This window comes from Balaenoptera borealis, assembly GCF_965194805.1.
Source record: "Balaenoptera borealis genome assembly, chromosome: 6".
In the NCBI taxonomy this organism is placed as follows: Eukaryota; Metazoa; Chordata; class Mammalia; order Artiodactyla; family Balaenopteridae; genus Balaenoptera; species Balaenoptera borealis.
Window position 1 is genome coordinate 9,235,328 of NC_138863.1, and position 22,025 is coordinate 9,257,352.

A 22,025-nucleotide genomic window follows, 5' to 3' on the forward strand; every position below is an offset into this window, starting at 1 on the left:
TAGAGAAAGCCCTCGCACAGAAACGAAGACCCAACACAGCCAAAAATAAATAAATAAAAATTGTATTTAAAAAAAAAATAACTAAAAATAGAATTACCATATGACCCAGCAATCCCACTACTGGGCATATACCCTGAGAAAACCATCATTCAAAAAGAGTCATGTACCAAAATGTTCATTGCAGCACTATTTACAATAGCCAGGACATGGAAGCAACCTAAGTGTCCACCAACAGATGAATGGATAAAGATGTGGCACATATATACAATGGAATATTACTCAGCCATAAAAAGAAACGAAATTGAGTTATTTGTAGAGAGGTGGATGGACCTAGAGTCTGTCATACAGAGTGAAGTAAGTCAGAAAGAGAAAAACAAATACCGTATGCTGACCCATATATATGGAATCTAAGGAAAAAAAAAAAAAGGTCATGAAGAACCTAGGGGTAAGACGGGAATAAAGACACAGACCTACTAGAAAATGGACTTGAGGATATGGGGAGGGGGAAGGGTAAGCTGTGACAAAGTGAGAGAGTGGCATGGACATATATACACTACCAAATGTAAAATAGGTAGCTAATGGGAAGCAGCTGCACAGCACAGGGAGATCAGCTCGGTGCTTTGTGACCACCTAGAGGGGTGGGATAGGGAGGGTGGGAGGGAGGGAGACGCAAGAGGGAAGAGATATGGGAATATATGTATATGTATAACTGATTCACTTTGTTATAAAGCAGAAACTAACACACCACTGTAAAGCAATTATACTCCAATAAACATGTTAAAAAAAAACAAACAAACAAAAAACAGAGTGCATGAACCTCAGCTGTCTCTTCCCTGCCACAGTGACTAAGGACACCACGTGCTTCAGATGGTTCAGTTACAAGACGGTGGAGTCTCTAATAGCCTGAGTCGCTGAAAGACATTGTGGAGCAGAGCCTCCTATCAGCCCACAGTGAGTATGAATCATGAATGAAACAAACAGCTATTATTGTCTTAAGCCACTGGAGTTTTAGGGTGCTTTGTGATCCCAAGTCACTATTTCTAACTCGGTGTATCCTAATACAGTCAATATGGAAAGCTTTTGAATTTTTCTAGTATTTGATATGTAATTGCAACTTAAGGATGACTACAACCTTTGAATCCTTCACGAGATAATGATGGGGTCCTTCTTGTAGTGAAACTCATTCAGAATGAAATCACCTTTATGGAATTCCATCAGTGAAATGATAAGCTGGTATAGACTCAAGCCATCTTCTGACTTTATCCCTTCTGTTAGTTTAAATTTCATGGTTGCAAACTTGGTTCATTAGAAATGACTCAGAGGCTTCCCTGGTGGTGCAGTGGTTGAGAATCCGCCTGCCAATGCAGGGCACACGGGTTCGAGCCCTGGGCGGGGAAGATCCCACATGTCGTGGAGCAACTAAGACCGTGCGCCACAACTACTGAGCCTGTGCTCTAGAGCCCTCGAGCCCCAACTACTGAAGCCTGCGCACCTAGAGCCTGTGCTCTGCAACAAGAGAAGCCACCGCAATGAGAAGCCTGCGCATCGCAATGAAGAGTAGCCCCTGCTAGCCACAACAAGAGAAAAGCCCGCGCGCAGCAATGAAGACCCAACGCAGCCAAAAATACATAAATAAATAAATTTATAAAAAAAAAGAAATGACTCATAGACAAATATTTAAAAGATATATGAAAAAGGAATCTCAGTGACCACAATTATATAGATAAGGATAATGAAGACTGGGACATGTCCTGAGGGGGCAGGACCTTTTCTGCCTTACTGCTCATGGGATGCTTCCACGTGGCCTGAGGAAGGAAATACTTTCAAAGCCCCGGCCTGTCATTGTGGTACCTACCTGCTGTAGCTCCAGTCTACCTGAGGGAGAAAACACATTCCCATACTTAACTCCATCTTATGAAAGACAGAACCTTTTCCTTATGTTCTTCAGGGACAAGTTGACTTGAACGCTGGCCCTGCCACTTAATAATTAAGTCATCCTGGACATTCTACTTATTGCTCCGAGCCTGGTCTCCACATCTGATCTTGCATTTGGTCATCTGAGGAGGAGAATAAACTGATTTAAGCACACCAGCCATGGAGTAAGGCTGCCCGGGCACAGCACCCGGCTCCACTGTTCACTCTCTGTGTGCTTTACCTGAGCCTCTGTTCCCTCCTCGGTAATCAGGACAAGAGAGTCTCTTACTCATCCATCTTACGGCACTGTTTGAGGATTGTACTGGATTACGTACATTCAGTGCTTAGCACGCAGTAGATAGTCTATAAATGGAACTTATTATGATTATATGGAAATGATACTAAACTTTTAGTGCTGTGAGGATTAGGAATAACATATATAAAGCACATGGAAAAGATGTAATCAATGGGCAGGAAGGGGAGACAGAATAGATGCTACCTCCCCCATTTCTGAGAAGACACTGGAAAGAAAGGCCCCATAGGCACTTAGCCACTGGGGGGCCAGTTCAGTTGCCACAGTTGGGAGTCTAGCGGGCAGCCCGCAGCACCAGGATTGGGACAACCCCGCCACCATGTGACAGCTATCTGAAAGTGACCTGACTGTGCCCCTGACTGATGTCCCCCACCGTGGACCATCACTTCAGCCCACCAGGCCACACCCAGCTGCCCACTATCCACCGTGCCCACAATTCCAGACAGCCAAGCATCCCACTCCCACCACCCCTGGCCTGGCCTTGGCACTGTCCTACTTTCCTCCCACGTGTTCTGACTTCTTTCTGGGGGAGGCGAAAAACATGTAAGCGTTATCTCTATTTCATGACACCATTACACTCACTTTCGAGCAGAAAGCAGCCAGTAGTGGTTACTTTCATACTTCATGTTACTCTAAATGTATTCCAATAAGGGAAAAGAGTGAATTTCAAACAGAAATTAATAGTATAATCAAGCATAATCGTTTAAGATCCTTTCTGCGTAAATATCAAAAGCAAAAACTATTATATTCACATCATGAAGGTTACAGTTAAACAGCAATGCTGAATCTTCTGATAATGACAGCCCCCCAAACATTTTGATGTTAGGCAGGTCCTTCATTATCTTACCCCATCTTCAACAGTCCTTCAAGGTCCAGTTTCTCTACTCGGATTACAACATATTCTAAATATAAACAAGGAAGGAAAACTCTTAGAAAATGTCTTAATATTAAAAAACAAAACAGGACTTCCCTGGCGGTCCAGTGTTAAGACTCCATGCTCCCAATGCAGGGGGCATGAGTTCGATCCCTTGTCGGGGAACTAGGATCCCGCATGCCATGCCACACGGCCAAGAAAGCAATAAAATAAAATAAAATAATTAAAAATAAATAAATAAGTAAGCAAAAATAAAACAGATCTGAACCTCCTTTTAAAACTCTGAACTCTGTAGCACTAGTATAGGTGACTACCCCTTTCCCAGCACAATACATTTCAGGATATCAGTGTATCTTATATAACAGAGATTATGGAAGAAAATGTTGAGGTTTTGGAGGAAAGGAAGAAATTCTCAGAAGAGAGCTGAAATTTCCACCAGGGTAACTTCATTTACGACTCATTATATTTTACAATGAAAATATTCAGTTTTGTTTTGTATTATAAGTTGGTTTACAAAATACCCCCATCTAGGACTCCCAAACCCTGGGGCTCTTTTGCTTGATAGATGCCAGGTTGCAAAACACAAAGTACCCATCCTGACTATGGTTCCAGCTGCTTTGATCCAAAACATAGCCAATCGTGGGTTTAGCTCCCCCTGGAGGTGGTGCATGAACTTAACACACATAAACTACATTCAAGTTGAAAGGGATCCTAGGGTTTATCTAGTTAAAAACTTTCCTTTTACAAATGTGGAAATTAAGGCTTAGAGGGGATAAGGGTGTGACTGCCCAAGGCTCATGGTGGGGAGTAGCTGAGCGAAGAACAGAACCCAGGTCTCTGGCCTCAAGCTGATTTAACCATCCACACTGCCTGTACACAAGTGGAGATGGAAAAACGACACCCCCGCCCCCATCCCAAGCTTCCAGCCTTTCAGAGTCTCGTGAGATATTTTGTCTCTACAATTTTAATATCAGATGGTCAAATCCTTGGCCTGGACGCTTAGAATCGGGTTGCAAGACAGTGCAGACGCTGGGTCCACCAAGACCTACCCAATCCGACTCAGGGCCCGGCCTGTTTTCACCTGCTCCCTGGGTGCCTCACCTACGTGGCCAGAATTGGGGTCACAGTCATAGGGAATCTGGGAACATAAGGAAAAATCTGTTTCTCTGCAGGCCGAAATGTGACAGAGGAGAGATTTTCTTCCTCAGTGGGCCTGTTCCTGAGTCACTACCAAGATGAATATGTTTATTTGCTAGTCGTGATCGTCCCTCCCCCTTCGGGACCTCAGCATTCCCCAGGAAGGTTCTACGTGGCAGCCTTACCTTAGTGAGCTCACTGCAAGCCCAGGGCTGGCCCTCGGTGTGACTTTCTGGTATACTGTGACATGGGATCCACCTTTCAGGGGTGTGCTTATATTAGCCAAGCTCCCAGAGGCTGCCTCTTTACCCTGAGAAATATAACCATCCACCCACGAGACCTTCAGATGCTCATCCCTGGAGGCTCCATGGCTTGGTCAACACGGAATCAGAGCAAGGGCAGGCAGCCAGACGGCCCTGATTGCTGGTGGCATTAAGTTTGATAAGTGGAAACTTCCATCCTTGGGTGTGGGCTAGCACCACGGGCTCTCCCAGGCTCAGGCCCCCATCCACCCAGAGTCCCTACACCCTCTGTGTCTCTCATGTGTCTTTATGCTTCCAGGGCAGACCCAATTCTGCGGAGTCCAGTCTAGCCATAGTCTGGGGCGTTATTTACAAATAGCAGAGGGGAAACAATCTAAATGTCTATCAGTAAGGATCTAGTTTAAAAAATTATGATTTATCCACATAATAACAACTTAGGGCACTTTTCTAAACTGAAGATTTATATGTACTGACATAAAAGAGTGTCTAAAATGTGTTGTGAAGTAGAAAAAAACCTGACAGAGAACAATATATAATGTGCTATCATATGCTTTTTAGAAGGGTATGTGTACATGTATATATGCTCACACATCACACACACACTTACATGTGCATAGACTCTCTCTGGAAGGACATACGAGACACTGGTAATATAATTGCTGCTGGAGATGAGAATTAGAGGAATGAGGACCAAGAATAAGAGGGAGGGACTTCCCTGGTGGTCCAGGGGCTAAGACACCGCGCTCCCAATGCAGGGGGCCTGGATTTGATCCCTGGTCAGGGAACTATATCCCACATGCACGCTGCAACTGAGAGTTCGCATGCCGCAACAACTAAAGATCCCGCATGCTGCAACTAAGACCTGGTGCAGCCAAAATAAATAAATAAATAATAATAATAAAAAAAAAGAATGGGAGGGAGAATTACTTTTTACTACACATTAAAAGACATATAATTTTTTTTCAATTTTCAACCTGGTTATTGTAATGCAAATCGATTTTCTTTTTCAAAAATATAAACAACATGGATATAGCACAAAACCCAAATGAGAAGCATTCAGGAGTTAAGAGTGATGGGTCAGAAGGGAAGCCATTCCTCTGAAAGGGAACAGCATAAGCAAAGGCCAAGGGGCGCAGAGAGCCCAGCACATGGGACAGGTGCACACAGTCTACCTGGCTGGGGCTGGGGGCGGGAGCTGGGGCCAGGGCACCATGGCCTGAAGTGCCAGCTAAGACTTTGGATCTCATTCTGAAAATGATGGGACATCACTAAGTGTCACTGAGCAGGGCAGTGATATGACCAGAGTGCATTTTAGAAAGGCCACGCTCAGCCCGCATGAAAGAGCTACCAATGAAGCAGTGAAAGGGCAGCCATGAAGGGACCCGCCAGAGAATTCTGGAAGCAGAGATGGGTCAGGACGTGGAAGGCCTTGCCCTTTGGATGTGACAACCAAGAGGTTACTGTGAATGAGGCCAGAGATATTTAGGAGGCATGGACAGAGGGGAAATGAGAGATGAAGGGTAGACAGACAAAAGGCCAGTGGCTCCCAGAATTTTGGATGTTGTAAGACCAGCAAAATTTTTAGAAATCAAACAAAACAACAATTAAGAACCAAAATAAGAGTGCTGACTTTTTAATTTGCCAAGTAAGGATAACTTGTTAAAATTATCACATTTTAATACCACTATTTTATAAAAGAAGGGACATTTTAAATCTCCCCCAAGGAAGGTCTAACCTCTGTTAAAGAATGGTCATTTAAATGGAATGAATTTAGCTTGATGACAAACTCTTCACATCACCCTTACTGTTCCCAGTTTATCACAGATTATAAAATCTCAGTAGGATGAATGGTGCTGGTTTGCTGAGTGTGAACTGCTGTGTAAACCCTTATTTTCACAAACAGGGAAGGAAAGAGATTGAATAAGAATAGAGTTGAGAGTTTTTGTTTTTTGAAGGATGAGATTGATTTAAGAAAAGTCAATGTACCGAGAGGAAAAACCAATTGAAAGAGACCTTTAGAAATAGGCACTAAATGTAACGTAGTATCCCAGATTGGATCCTGAAACACCAAAAGGATATTAGTGGAAAAACTGATGAAATACAAATCAAGTCTGTGGTTTAGTTAATATTATTGTAGCAACATTAACTGCTGAGTTTTGATAAAATGTCCCAGGTTATGTAAGATGTTAGCATTAGGGGAAGCTGAGTGAAGGGTATATGCAAACTCTCTGTATTATCTTTACAACACTTTTATAAATCTAAAATTATTTATAAATAAAAAGTAAAAAATATATAACAACAACCACACAGAAGAGAAAGGAGGTAAGTGACAACCTGAAATCCTTTGGGTTGGAACTTGGAGCTGGGTGGCAGGTGGCACTGGCCTTGAACAGGAAGGAAACCTCCCTCCCTGGGACCACAGGAAAAAGTGGGACAGGGATACAATTAATTTGCTAATAAATGTGCCCCCAAAAGTTTGAAATAGAAGACTCTTCCTTAATAAAATAATTTAATAACTGAGGGGGCAAAACAGTAAATGAAAGTGGTTTATAAATGAAGGGAAAAATATGTAAATGGAACATATAATGTTTGGACTAACAACAGAAATGAATGGTTAATATCACACAGAAAGAAAAAAGCAGCAGCCTTGGATCATATTCCATCTTCGAATAATTCTGCTCTGCGAGGATTCTGAGGGCTGAAATCAGCAACCTAGAAAAGCCTTACTTTAGAGCGCGGGGTAAATTATGGAGGCTATTTTCAAGATTGCGCTAAAATAATGGCAGGACATTGAGAGGCAGAGGAATAGAAAGTGGAAATGAGCAAAACCCGGAGGGGAGTCAGTTGCTCCAAGTAAGGAATCGCCAAGTAAGGAATCAATTTCACAAGACACTGCAGTCGCCGCCATTTCCTATCGAATCCTTCCATTTACTCTCAGGACAAACCCAGGCCCTGGCAGAAGCTTTTAATACATTCCCACTACTATATTTTATTCACTTAAAACTCTCCTTCAGGGATGATCATTTTGTAACATATAGAAATAGCAAATCATCATACTATGCTCCTGGAACTAACAGAGTGTTGTTGGTCAATTACACATCAATTAAAAAACAAAAAACCAAACAGCAAACAAACAAAAATCCTCCTTCATTTAAAGCATGAATAATCAGCTTCTTAGCAGCAGCAAGTACAAAATCTTAACTTTAATACATTTTTTTTAAAGGGCAAAAAAAATACAGTACAATGATATTCATAATACTTGTTTCTGGCCCTCCATTTTAGGGAGGAAAATCAAGTATACATGTTTTTATACTCAAAAGGGTATATTAAGTAATACAGATTGTAAACTTAAAATTAATATCTAAAAATCAAGGAATTTTATTGCATTACTGTGAAAAAAATGTTGACTTTTTAGACAATAAGATTATGATTTGAATCATCTTGGGAGATGCTGCAGATTCGTGTATAAATGGATGTCGTCCTGGTGAGACAGGCTGGGACCTGGGACCACTTGCTGGGAGCTGGGACCCTTTGCTACAGCGCTGCAATGCTTGCACCTGGACACACCTCTCCTTGAGCAACCCAATACAAAGAAATTGTATGGGACTAAAAATAACTGCATGCATGTGCAGCTGGGACAAATTGTGGACAAAAGATACAAAGAGACCAAAAAAAACCCAACTGCCACTTTTGAAGGGCCTGGAGCAAAACCAGGGTACTGCACATGCCCCCTGCACACAACACTACCTAAGGGGTGGGCAAAACACCTAAGCCACCCCTCCAGCCCGACCCCTGGACACACCCCTGCCCTCACCCCATGTAAGGAACAAGCTTGCCCCCCACTCAGGGAGCGAGCAAACAAGGGAAACCGTTGTTTGTTCTTGCTACCCCCTGCTGCAGCAGGGGCCCCAATAAAGCCTTGATTGAATTTCTTGTCTGGCCTCTAGTCAATTACTATTGATTGGGGAAGGCCAAGACCTTCTACCTTGTACCTCTGTACCTTCTACCAAGTCTTTGTACCTTGTCCACACTTCCCTTGTTGAATTGCTCACACTACCTGGTCGGTAACACCAGTACATTACAGCTAAATACTAAGTTAGGGTTCTTCAGCTGCAAGCAACAAACTCCAACTCTGATTAACTTAAGCCAAAAAGGATTAAGCGGAAGGACAGTATGTGTGTGTTTAGGACATGACAGGGCTCTAGAATTGAAGGAATAGCTGAAGGGGCAGGAACCAAGGCACCTTCCAGGATCTAGGGAGAGGAACTAATAATAGCTGCATCAAGGCCCTAACATTGGTTGAAATCAGCACTAACTGTGTTTTCCATTCCTGTGTCCTTCTGCTGAGGATTCAAAGTGAGAGAGTCTATTTGGTGAGTTTGGGGCCTGGGGAAAAACAGGGCGCTACAACGAACAGTGCCTCAGAATCACCCATAGTGGGATAGGTAATTCAGAAAAGGGCTTTTACTGGAAGAAATGGAAATGGCTGAGGAGTAATCACCTCCCTCCTTCTTCTTTTATGCCATCATGCCTCTGCCTGAGTTTCTGCCTGGACTTGGAATGCCCCTTTGACCTGGAATGCCCCTAGCTAGCCAGACCACCTGATGAACTCCTATTTTCCCCTCAAAACCCAGAAAAAATAACCCACTTCTGTGAAGCCAGGCAGAGGAAATCACCTTGCACTGTCTTAGTACCTTGTTCACACTTCCCTTGTTCAATTGCTCACACTACATTGTGATGATTTGTACCTGTATGGCTCTCTCCTATTAGACTATAATTTCCTTGAGGGCAAGAATAATGTCTTTTCAACTCTGTTGCCTCTGTGCCTAGGACAGTACCTGTCATAAAATAAGTATTCAACAAAAGCTTGCTGAAATAAATGCAAATAATAAACCACTTCTATATTAAAAAAAAAAAAAACCTGAAACAAAATTAAACAACTTTGAGGAAGCACAAGGAAAATCCTATACAGACCCAAAATAATTTGACTGTTACCTTTGCAAACCTGCGTGATGTTTGAGAAAGCCTGGCAATGTCTTCAAGATCCAGATAAGAAAGGATACTCAGGAGCAAATCGTCTGAGAGCCATTCAAGGAAGTCAAATTTACCTTCGCATAAATTGAAGACATAGTCTAATATTCTTGCACCAAATATTAAGGCAATTTGAACTGTAATTCAAAGAAGCCAACAAAACAACACAGTTATCATGTGTAGTCACATAAAGACTATGATCATTATCAGTAAGACAAGCTTTGGGGCATTTTCCCCCTGAGAGTGATGTTAGATTTTGCTGAGTCATTCCTGCTTTCACCAAGCTGCCTTTGGGACCAATGGCATGTATTTACAAGGCATGTATTTCCAACAGCTGTCCTTGCCCTGAGATCACAATCTTTTAGGTACACTCACTGTTTAACACAGTGATGGACTGCGTCAAATTCCAGTCCAGACAACTGACTTAACCAGTCTCAGTGTCATCCTCATCTTCATCCTCCCAATCTCCATGACTGGGCAAAGATGCTGGTTCATGTCTTTTTTTTCTACCCCTCCCCCCCTTCCCCAAATTGGTGTGAAACATTAATATCTCTTGTTTTTAACTGACTTTTGTTCTCTTATTGTTATACATGGTTTCTCTATGAAACTTTCTTCCTTCTTCTTTACCTTCTTTCATTCCCACCTTTACATAATAAAAAAAAAAATAGAAAGAGGCAAAGAAAAATATAGAGGCATATTTCGTGAAAATTGTGTCAACTTTTGCCTATCGTTTTTCCTATCTTTTCAGTTATTTCCAAAATAGGAAATAGTTCACAAAGAATCAACCAACACTATGATCTACCCAAATGTGTTTAATGTAGGAGAAAACAGGGTTGGGTTTTTGTGTTTTTTTTTTACCCCAGCTCTCTGAATAACTAAGGAATGGCTAATAAATAATAAAACATGTTTGGAAGGATACATATTCAAATTATAACAGTGATTAAATCCAGGTGGTGGTTTTTACTTTCTTCCTTTTGCTTATCTGTATTTTGTAATCTTTCTGTAATATATTACCATGTAATTTTTTAAAATCTAGGATAAATGGATGAAAGGAAGGAAGGAAAGAAAGAAGGGAGGAAGGCTTCCTCTTTTTATGAGAAAGGAAAATGGGGCTATAACGGAGTATGCACGTGGATTCCAGTGGTCCCAAACCTGGGGACTTTCTTAGTCTCTTGAAGCTCATTTTTCCACTTCTGCCTCTGAAAGCACCACTATATCTAGCTTTTCCGGAGAACTTCTCTTAGAACAGAGACAGTGCACTCTCTACAGCGAACTAACTGTCCAAGATTTGGGCACCACCTTCCTTCCCAACCTGGAACACTCCTTCTGGGGCAAGTGGGATGGAGCTGTCAAGAATACCCAGCTCCCTGCAGAAGCAGCAGATCGGTGATCCTAAAGGTAGATGGATCTCCAATCTCAAAATGGATGTAAGGTGTGGGCTATGTTTATGTAAAACCTCTAATTGTGCTAACTTGGAAGAGCCGCCATATAAGATTTCTCTCCAAAACTGGTTAGTCCAGCTTTCTAGAGGCATTAAGGGTTTTATTTGCTTCTAAATTCCAAGTGCTTCCAATTCAAAGCACTTCTAAAGTCCAAAGGTTTTCCTGGGTGGGGGGGGGGGGGGAATAGCCCTTCAAAAACTCAACCTAAAAGGGTAGATATTATGAAGAACCCTTGACTCACCAGCAGGATAAGGAGAAAAAGCAGCGCTTGTTTATTGGAAAAACAAAACAAAACCCTTAGTACAATAAAATTTCCTTAAAATAATTGTAGATGTTTCAACATTTTAAAATTCCAGGAAACCATACTCAAAGCATGTTCAGATGCACTTTAGAAAGTCCCTGGCGGTCCAGTTAGGACTCTGTGCTTTCACTGCTGAGGGCCCAGGTTCAATCCCTGGCTGGGGAACTAAGATCCCACAAGCTGTGCAGACAAAAAAAAAAAAAAAAGTCTCTACCAATAAAGTCTTTTAAATGTTAAATTTAAAATTATAAAAGGACACATACACCTAAGTATGTAACATGATAGTTTCAAAGTGTATAGGTATTGGGGTCCTTAGAAAAAATTTTTTTTGCTTGTTTGTGTGTTGTTGTTTTTTTTTTAATTAATTAATTAATTTATTTATTTATGGCTGTGTTGGGTCTTCGTTTCTGTACAAGGGCTTTCTCTAGTTGTGGCAAGTGGGGGCCACTCTTCATCGCCGTGCGCGGGCCTCTCACTATCGCGGCCTCTCTTGTCGCGGAGCACAGGCTCCAGACGCGCAGGCTCAGTAATTGTGGCTCACGGGCCTAGTTGCTCCGCGGCATGTGGGATCTTCCCAGACCCGGGCTCGAACCCGTGTGCCCTGCATTGGCAGGCAGACTCTCAACCACTGCGCCACCAGGGAAGCCCCCGTTTGTGTTTTTTATGTAACCAACATCTACATCCCTGACCAGGGATGGAACCCGGGGCCGCAGCAGTGAGAGCCCCAAGTCCTAACCGCTGGACCACCAGGGAATTCCCACATCTGTTTCTTTTAAAATAAGGAAAACAGGGACTTCCCTGGTGGCGCAGTGGTTGAGAGTCTGCCTGCCAATGCAGGGCACACGGGTTCGAGCCCTGGTCTGGGAGGATCCTGCATGCTGCAGAGCAGCTGAGCCCCTGCGCCACAACTACTGTGCCCACGCCTACAGCCTGTGCTCTGCGGCAGGAGAGGCCACCGCAATGAGAGGCACCCGCACCTCGGGGAAGAGTGGCCCCCGCTCGCCACAACTAGAAAGGGCCCACGCGTAGCAACGAAGACTCAAAGCAGCCAAAAGTAAATAAATTAAATAAATAAATAAATAAAATATGGAAAACAGTGTTAAAACAAACTCCATTTTGAAAAGTAAAATCAGCTCCTTCGTGTTGGATTATGTGGCAGCCAGCCTCCAAGAGAGCTCCTGATTCTCTCCTCTTGGATTCATGCCCCTGTGTGTTCCCAGCCCACACTGAATTAGGGCTGACCTGTGTAACCAATAGGATATTGCAAAAATACCCCAGGACTAGGTCACAAAAGACTTTAGGGCTTCTGTCTTGCTGTCTTGGATCACTCACTCTGGGAGAAGCCAACTGCCGTGTCCTAACACTACTCTGCAGCACCATGGAGAGGTCCATGGGGAAGGAAATTGCATCAGCCAGGTGTGCGAGCCATCATGGAACTGGATTCTCCAGCTCCAACCAAGCCTTCAGTTGACTAGGGTCCCAGGCAACATCATGTGAGACCGTGGATCAGAACAGCCGGGGTAAGCTGCCCCCAAATTCCTGACCCAACTCTCTGAGTTAATAGACATTTATTATTGGTTTAAGCCATTGGGTTTGGGGGTAATTTGTTACACAACAATAGACAATAAAGATTTAGGTACCTGCAAGTGTTGCGGTACCACGGTGGAAACCCAGAATGTGGGAATGGCGTTGAAATTGGAAAGTATGTGGAGATCTGAATGAGCTTGAGGAGAGTGTTAGTGAAAGTCTGAAAAGCCTTCAGTAAGTAGTAGAATAAGTAAATAATATCTGTTAATAAAAGCCTGATGGACTCTGAGGAGGCTTTATATGTGAGGGCTTAAAGAAAAGTGAGGAAAATATTATTAAAAAACTGGAGAAAGGTGGAAGAAAACTGGAGGAAAGGGAATCCTTGCTATGTAGTGGCAGAAAGTTTAGCAATATTATTGCCTGCTGTAATATGGAAAGTAGGAAATATTCCTGGTGGGTGTGTAACTTGGCTAAGAAGATTTCCAAGCAGAGTGTTGTTGAACATGTGGCCTGATTTCTTCTTGCTGCTTGAAGTAAAATGTGAGCAGAAAGAGATAAGCTGAAGGAAGGTCTCTTAAAAAGGAGCCAGGATTTGCTGGTTTTGAACCTTCTCTGCCTCTTCGGATGGCAAGCCATGCTGAAGTTAAGAAATGACTCCCAGGCAAAGATCAAATCCAGAGCAGTGTCAGGAAAACATGGTATAAAGACGATGCTGAGAGTGTGGCTGGAAAATGCTTTGTTAAGAACCATTCAGTGATACTGTAGCACTTCCAAGAAGCTTAAGGGTATGGTCACTCAGGAGTCAAGGACAGAAACACAAAGTAAAGAAGGACTTATCGCAAAAAGATGTATAGGTGTGGTTTTGTCTAATGGAGTGAACCCCAATAAGAATAATAGACGACACACAAAGTTTTTAAGAGAATTATATCAGCAGAAACACTGACTGCCAGCTTGAACTGAAAGGGTTCAGAGGTAGTACAAAAGGAAAAGATGACTCTGGACCCCCAAACTCCTACAGGTGGGAAGTAGGCTAAGAAAACTACACCTGCAAACATGGGCACCCTTTTGCCAAAAAGGAAGGATGAATCAGAGGATGGAATCAAGAGTCCAGAGGGGAAGCCAAAAGCCATAAAGAGTCTAGTGATAGGTTTTGAGCTCTAATCAAGAACTAATAACCTGTGCCCTGCTGGATTTCAGAATTTCTATGGACCAATGACTCCCATGGAGCTATCATTTCCCCACTGTTTCAAGAGCATTGTATACAGTGATTCTCTCATGCCTGTCCCACGGTGATATGTTGGGGGAGAGGGGACAGAAAACCTGTCACTGGCTTCAGATCTAAAGGAACCTTCCTTGAGGAGCTGTACTTAAGGCATTACACCTGAGGAGCCCTATCCACATATGGACCCGATTTACACGATGAGATCCTGAAATACTTAAAGATACACTTCAGGAAGAAAGAAATTTACCCAGAAGGAAAGACTAGAATTTCAGAAGCAATGAAGATGAAAGAAATGGTAGTAAACATAGGCAAATATAAACAACTACTACTGTATAAAACATGTTTTAAATAACAAACTTTAGAGGAGGTGTCAGAACAAGGCAAATCAAAACAGCAGTCAACAATTACATATGAGGTAGAGGCTTAGAATGTAAACATTCTAAGGTCCTTATACTCAAGAGGCAGATAGAAATATTGACATATGTTAGATTTTTATAAGTTAAGTTACAGTAAACTTGCTAAACTTTTAAGGGACCCACCAGAGAGAGAGAGAAGGAGAGAGAGACAGAGAGGAAGGAAGGAAGGGAGGAAGGAAGGAAGGAAGGAAGGAAGGAAGGAAGGAAGGAAGGAAGGAAGGGAGGGTGGGTGGAAGGGAGGGAGGGAGGGAGGGAGGGAAGAGAGAAAGAAAGGAGAAAAAAATATATATATATATATAAGGGTAACTCCCGAAATAGTTGGTCTGTAATCACTTGGAGATTGGTTCACAGCTGAACAAAATGGAAAACTCAATTTAAGGTGACTTAACAAATAGAAGTTTATTTTTTTCTCACACAGAGTCTGGCAGTAGACCAGAAAGGCTGTTGCAGAAGTTCCATTATGTCACTAATGTCCCAGGTCCTTTTATCTTTCTGTTTCACATTCTTAAGATGTGGCTCTCACCCTTCCTGTTTTCAAGGCATCACAGCCATGGTCCAGTAAGTAAAAGGGGTAGGACAAGAAACAAAAATGGACATGGAAGCTGAGTCCACCCTTGTCTGAAGGCACCTTCTGGGATGCTCTATGAAACAACTTCATCTTACCCAGCAAAACTGGGTCACATGGCCACATCTGCAAGGTAGGGAGGGAAATGTAGTCTCTGTCTTAAGGGGAAAAAAAATGTAATAAAGGAAACACAAAAGAGAAAGGAAGACATGGAAACAAAACAAAAAGCAAAGAAAAAGCATGATAAGATGAAAGCACAAAATAAGATGATAGAAATTATAGACATATTAGTAATCACAGTAAATATAAATGAACTAATCATGCCAGCTAAAAGACACTCAGATAAATAATTCATACATGCTTAAAAAAATGATACAGAAAAGTGAAATTAATAGAATGGAAAAAGCTAGACCAATACAAACCAAAAGAAAGCTGGTATAATTACAGTAATACCAGACTAAGTATACTTTAAAGCAAAACTCACTATTGGTAATAAGGAGGACCATTACTTATTGATAAAAGGAATAATTCACCAGGAAGATTTAATACTTCTAAAATAGTATGCCCCTAACAAAATACACAGAGCAAACACTGATGGAATTATGATGAAAAAATGATAAATCCTCCATTGCACTGGAAGATTTTATAACACCTATCGATACTTGATATACCAAACAGAGGTGAAGTTATAGAATATTTGAATAACACTATTAATAAGACTTATCAATGGACATTGCTATAGAAAAACAAAGATCAAATATTAATGAGCTATGCGTTCAAATAAAAAAATTGATTACTTCTCCAAATTAGAAGAAAATATAAAGATAAGAGCAAAAATTAATAAAGTAGAAAACAAACATTGTAGATGATCAAGGAAACCAAAAAATTAATTTTTCAAAAGATTAATAAAATGGATAAACTTTCAAGAATAAACAAGAAAAAAGGACAAAAGCATAACTCAGTCCTATGAGAAATAAAAAGATTAACTACAACAGGGACTTAGAAAAACATTACACCAATTAACACAAAATCAGACAAATTGGGCAATCCTCCAGAAATATATAATTTACCAATTCTGACTCAAGAAGAAATAGAAAACCTGAGAGACTATAACTAGTAAATAAATTGAATCCACTGTTTGATTTGAAATAAAAAACCTCAAGTAAAACTTCAGGTCCACACTGATTTACAGGTTAGCTTTATAAACTCTCAAAGAACAGATAATCCAGATCTTATACCATTTGTTCCAAAAAACAGAAGTAGAAGGAAACTCCCAATTCAAATCATGAGGTTGCTCTAACTAGCAATGATGGTAGGCAAAAGGAAAACTGCATATGAAACATCATTTAGGAACACACATGGCAAAAATTATAAAGTATTAGGAAATGGAATCCATCAACACATTTAAAAAAATAAATTGTGAGCAGTAGAGTTAATCCTGGGATCCAAGGAAGGAATAACTTCAGAAGATATATTAATGTTATTCACCATGTTGGAATATTACTCAGCCATAAAAAGGAATGAAATTGGGTCATTTGCAGAGATGTGGATGGACCTAGAGTCTGTCATACAGAGTGAAGTAAGCCAGAAAGAAAAAAACAAATATTGTATATTAACGCATATATGTGGAATCTAGAAAAATGGTACAGACGAACCTACTTGTAGGGCAGGAATAGAGATGCAGATGTAGAGAACAGACATGTGGACACGGAGGGGAAGCAGAGGGTGGGACAAACTGGGAGATTAGGTTTGACATAAATACACTACCATGTGTAAAATAGATAGCTAGTGGGAACCTGCTGTACAGCACAGAGAGCTCAGCTTGGTGCCCTGTGACGACCTAGATGGATGGGATGGTGGGGTGAGGGAGGTCCAAGAGGGAGGGGATATAGGTATACATATAGCTGATTCACTTCATTGTACAGCAGAAACTAACACAACATGGTAAAGCAATTATACTCCAATTTAAAAAAATCATTTGACTACGTAAGGAGTTTTACACACTTTTTGAAAATTAAATATTTTCTTTAAATGGAAAAAAAAAACAAATAACAGGAAAAAATGATCATCTCAAAAATGTAGAAAAATTACTTCGGGGACTTGCCTGGTGGCGCAGTGGTTAAGAATCTGCCTGCCAATGCAGGGGACGTGGGTTTGAGCCCTGGTCTTGGAAGATCCCACATGCCATGGAGCAACTAAGCCCGTGCACCACAACTATTGAGTCTGCGCTCTAGAGCCCACAAGCCACAACTACTGAGTCCCCGTGCCACAACTACTGAAGCCCCCGTGCCTAGAGACCGTGCTCTGCAACGAGAAGCCACCGCAATGAGAAGCCTGCGCACCACAACAAAGAGTAGCCCCGGCTCACCACAACTAGAGAAAGCCCGCACGCAGCAACAAAGACCCAACGCAGCCAAAAATAAATAAATAAAAATAAATAAATTTTTAAAAAATTATTTCATATAGTTCTAACATCTATTTATGAAGAAAAACTCCTAGAAAACTATAATAAAAGGGAATGTCTTTAACCTGATAAACCTGACACAGGCTAGTTACCAAAAACCTAATAATAGTATCAGTGATAATAACAACACATGGATTTGTTTAGTATTCAATATTTGCCATGTACTGCTCTAATTTGTATATGTACAGTGTGTGTATCATACATACATATCGTCATTCGATCCTCACGATAGCTCTATGAGATAGGTACTATTATGATTTCCCTCTTATAAAGACAAAGATGAGGAACAGAGAGTTTAAGTGGCTTGCTCAAAGTCACAGAGTGAGAACTAGGATTGAACCAAGCAGTTTTCTCCATAGTGCCCCTCCTAATCGTGATTTTATGTGGCCTTTAATGTCAGGCATAAGACTAGAATGTCTACTCTCACCATTTCTATTCAACATTGTTTTGGAGGTGGAAAAAAAAAAAAAGAAGACACAAAAATGTATCAGGGTTAGAAGGCAAGGAAAAACTGCCATTACTGAAACTGCAGATGATCTAAATATCAACATACAAAAGTCAAGAAAGTTTACTGAAAAATGATGCTGATCAACCTAAATGGGAAAAGAATTTGAAAAAGAATAGATACATGTATATGTATAACTGAATCATTTTACTGTACACCTGAAACTAACACAACATTGTTAATCAAATATACTCCAATATAAAATAAAAATTTTTTTAAAAATTTAAAAATAAAGCAGTGTAATGTTGGTGTAAGACAATCAACCAATAGAACTAAATATTCCTGGAAATGATAGATGTACATTGGAACCTGTAACATGTAAGGATGGGATTACAAAACAGTGTAGGGTAACTAAACTATCCTATAAATGGTGCTGGGAATACTGACAGAACATACAGGAAAAAAAATTATAACATTTCGTCTCATCATAACCAAAAACAAACTTGAGATAAGTTAAAGACCAAATATGACAAACAAGTCATAAAATATTTAGAATTAAACATAGGAGTACATCCTTATGAAATCAGGGTAGGGAAAGATTTCTTAAACAAAACACAAAAGTACAAGCCATATATTAAAAGACTGACAAATTTGAACGCCATTGTAAAATTGTAAACTTCTATATGGGTAAAAACTCATAAACAAGGTAAAAAGATAAACCCAAAACTTGGTGAAATATCTGTAGCACATATAACCAAACCAAAGAATTGGTACTCAAAATAGGAAAAAGTTTCTACAATCAACACAAAGAAGATAAACAACCAAATACAAGAAATAGACAAAGAAGATGAATTAGCAATTCTCAGAAGGAAACTGGTCAATAAATATAAGAAAGGGTATTCGACCTCATTACTAATCAGGGAATTTACACACCCAGTTTGGCAAAAAAAAACATGTTATCTTTGATTACAGTAAATGTTGGTGAGAATGTGGGAAAACAGCATCTCTCTCATAAAATGCCAATGGGAATATAAATTGATTTAACTCATTTGGAGAGTAGACTGTCAATACCTAGTAAACTTGAAGAGGCACATATCCTACAACTCAACAAACACCGCTACATGCCTGACTTAGAGAAATGCTCACACATTGCACAAGGATAAGTGAAGATTTATTATTGCAAAAAAGTGGAAACCACCTAACTACCCTCAGTAGGGGAGATGACTGAACTATGGTTTGTAATATAGAATACCATAAGCCATTGAAATGAATGAACTAGATATACATATATCAACATGGATAAATCTCAAAAAACAGTGTTCAATGATAAAACAAACTTGAAACACAATACAGTATACCATTTATGTAAAATTTTAAATATATAAAAGTAATATATATTATTATTATTTTTGGGGGGTGGGAACATCTGTGTTTATTTGAGGCACGGAAGCAGCAGGAGGGCTCCAGTGTGGCGGTGGAGGGAGGGGGCCCGAGAACAGCTGGATATCGGGGTGCGAGCAGATTCCTGGGTCAGCAGCCTAGACCCGGAAACAGTGGAAGGCCTGTCTTCCAAAAGGCTGCCCTTGAAGTGAGTGAAATGTGGTGTGCAGAGATGCCAGGGGAAAGGGGTTCTGTGCTGGCGCTTGGGGCTCTAGCGGCTGCGGATGCTGGACTCCTGACGCTTACTCCCATCCCCTCCCCCTGACACAGGCCGAGACCTGGCCACACACTCACCCACGCCCAGCAGGGCACACGGACCACATGCCTGTCCACACAGCACATCTTCTGCACCTGCGGGCGGACAGGGCCTGGATAGGGGCAGGCCTGGGACCAGGTGCCCCTCCCAGCATGTCCCTAGGATGCGGTTCTGACTCCGGGACCCTCAGGCTCCATTCCCAGGTTCCCCCTGGAAGGCTGACCGGGAAGTAAGGGTAGCTGGCAGGGGTGTGGGTGCAGGGGGCAGGCCTGCCTAGGGGGCCCCAGGGCCTAGAGGGTGGGCTCAGCAGGGTGAGGAATCAGAGGAGGAGGCTTCGAGATCCTCTTGGGTCTCGGAGGGGCTGGGCTTTCCTTCCTTCCTTACTGAGCTTTGGGAGTCTGGGCTAGGCACAGGGTCCCGGTGGTCAGAGGCCAAATCTCAGCAGAGCCGACAGCAGGCTGAGCGGGAGCCCGAGGCCCAGCACGGTGACCCTGGCCCGCAGCCTGCCGTCGGCGCACTGATGTTGCACAGGAAGCTCTGGCAGCAGTGGCTGCCCACGGACGCCACGCAGAGGTTGACGCTCGGGATGGGGCAGATCCGGGAGCAGCCCTTGTTCAGGGTGCAGCCCAAGTCCACCACGTTCCCGATGCCAGCGGATGCAGAGATAGTCACACAGTAGCTGTCCGTATCGGAGCGGACGGTGGGCTTCAGGCAGTACCAGTTGCTGTTCTTATTCACGCAAGAGAAGCACACCAGGGAGTGGGCTCGCTCCACACCCAGGAGGGCAGCCAGCAGGACCGGCAGGAAGACCTTCATTCAGGAGGGGGCTGGCTTCCCGCCTGGGGTCTCACGAAGCCTGGGGTCTCACGAAGCCGAAGAAGTCAGCCCTGCTCGCCGGCGGACACGGGTCCCCGGCCCGGCCGTGCAGTCAAGCCTGCCCCCGAGCCCAAGTGCAGCCCGCACTCCCCAGTATATATTATGTATGTATTTGTGACTCTGTAAAATAAAATATGCTTGGCAATGATACCAATTTCAGAACAGTTAGTAGAAGGGAATAGAGGAAAAACAGGTGAGGGGCAGAAATTTGAGTATATATTGTATGTAATTTTTAAATGCTTTTAAAAGACATTAAGTAAATATGGTGCTCACTTCAACAGCATGTATATTAAAACTGGGATAATAAAGAGAAGATTCTTATGGCCCTGAGAAAGGATGACAAAAATAAAAACAATTCAAAAAAATTAAAACCATTCAGAGTAGATTTTCTGATCACATGCAATTAAGCTAGACATGAAGAAAAAATATATAACCAAAAAATTCCCAGCTACTTGGAACTCAAGTAAACTGTTTCTAAATAATCTATGGATCAAAGAAGAAATCAAAATGGAACTTAGAAAATATTTTAAACTGAATGAGAATAAAGACACAACTTATCAAAACTTATCTAATATAGCTACAGTAGCACTTATGGGAAATTTAGGGGAAAAAATGGCTGAAAACAATAAGCTTGCATCTCAAGCAGCTAGGAAAAGAACAATGAATCAGACCTAAGAAAAGTAGGAAGAAGGAGATAATATAGGTATGAACAAAAACCAATAATAAAAAGAGAAAATCAACAGACCTAAAATTTAGTTCTTTCAAAAACTAAATAAAAAATAAATAAACCCCTAACAAGATTGATCAAGAAAAAAAAGAAAGCACAAATTACCATTATCAACACCAACATATTTGATAATTTGAATAAAATGAAGTAAACGTGACAAATTTTAAAATCTTATGTTAGTGGTGTTGGGTATCTATAATATTATCTTCAGTTCTTTTATGTGGGTTTAAGATACTTCTGAATTTAAAAACTTTTAAAGGGAAAGGTATAGAACATAATGTATAAGATTCTTCTTTTTGTGTTAACATAATTTGTATATATGCATAGACCATTTCTCAAAGGATATATATGAAACTGTTAATGATGGTTGTCATAGGAAACGGGAACATGGGATCAGAAGGAAACTTGTTTTTATCCTATACCTATCCTTTTTTTTTTTTCACTTCTAATTTTATTGATTTGAGTCTTCTCCCTCTTTTTCTTGATGAGTCTGGCTAATGGTTTATCAATTTTGTTTATCTTCTCAAAGACCAGCTTTTAGTTTTATTGATCTTTGTTATTGTTTTGTTTGTTTCTATTTCATTTCTTTCTGCTCTGATCTTTATGATTTCTTTCCTTCTACTAACTTTGGGCTTTGTCTGTTCTTCTTTCTCTAGTTCCTTTAGCTGTAAGGTTAGATTGTTTGAGATTTTTCTTGTTTCTTGAGGTAGGCTTATATTGCTATAAACTTCCCTCTTAGAACTGCTTTTGCTGCATCCCATAGGTTTTGGATCATCGTGTTTTCATTGTCATCTGTCTCTAGGTATTTTTTG

General features: G+C 41.3%; 1 protein-coding gene and 1 pseudogene across 2 annotated transcripts in view; both read right to left on the reverse strand.

Moving 5' to 3' along the window:
* The window catches only part of FBXO36 (F-box protein 36), a 100,101-nt gene that overhangs the window by 10,017 nt on the left and 68,059 nt on the right, over positions 1 to 22,025 (reverse strand). Inside the window, exon 3 of the mRNA XM_082396289.1 lies at positions 9,497 to 9,669. Coding sequence (XP_082252415.1) covers positions 9,497 to 9,669 — 173 coding nt within the window. The remainder of the gene's footprint in view (positions 1 to 9,496; positions 9,670 to 22,025) is intronic.
* Positions 19,332 to 20,807, reverse strand: LOC309630706 (lymphocyte antigen 6E pseudogene; annotated as a pseudogene). Its single transcript has one exon. The product of its transcript is annotated as a lymphocyte antigen 6E pseudogene (transcript).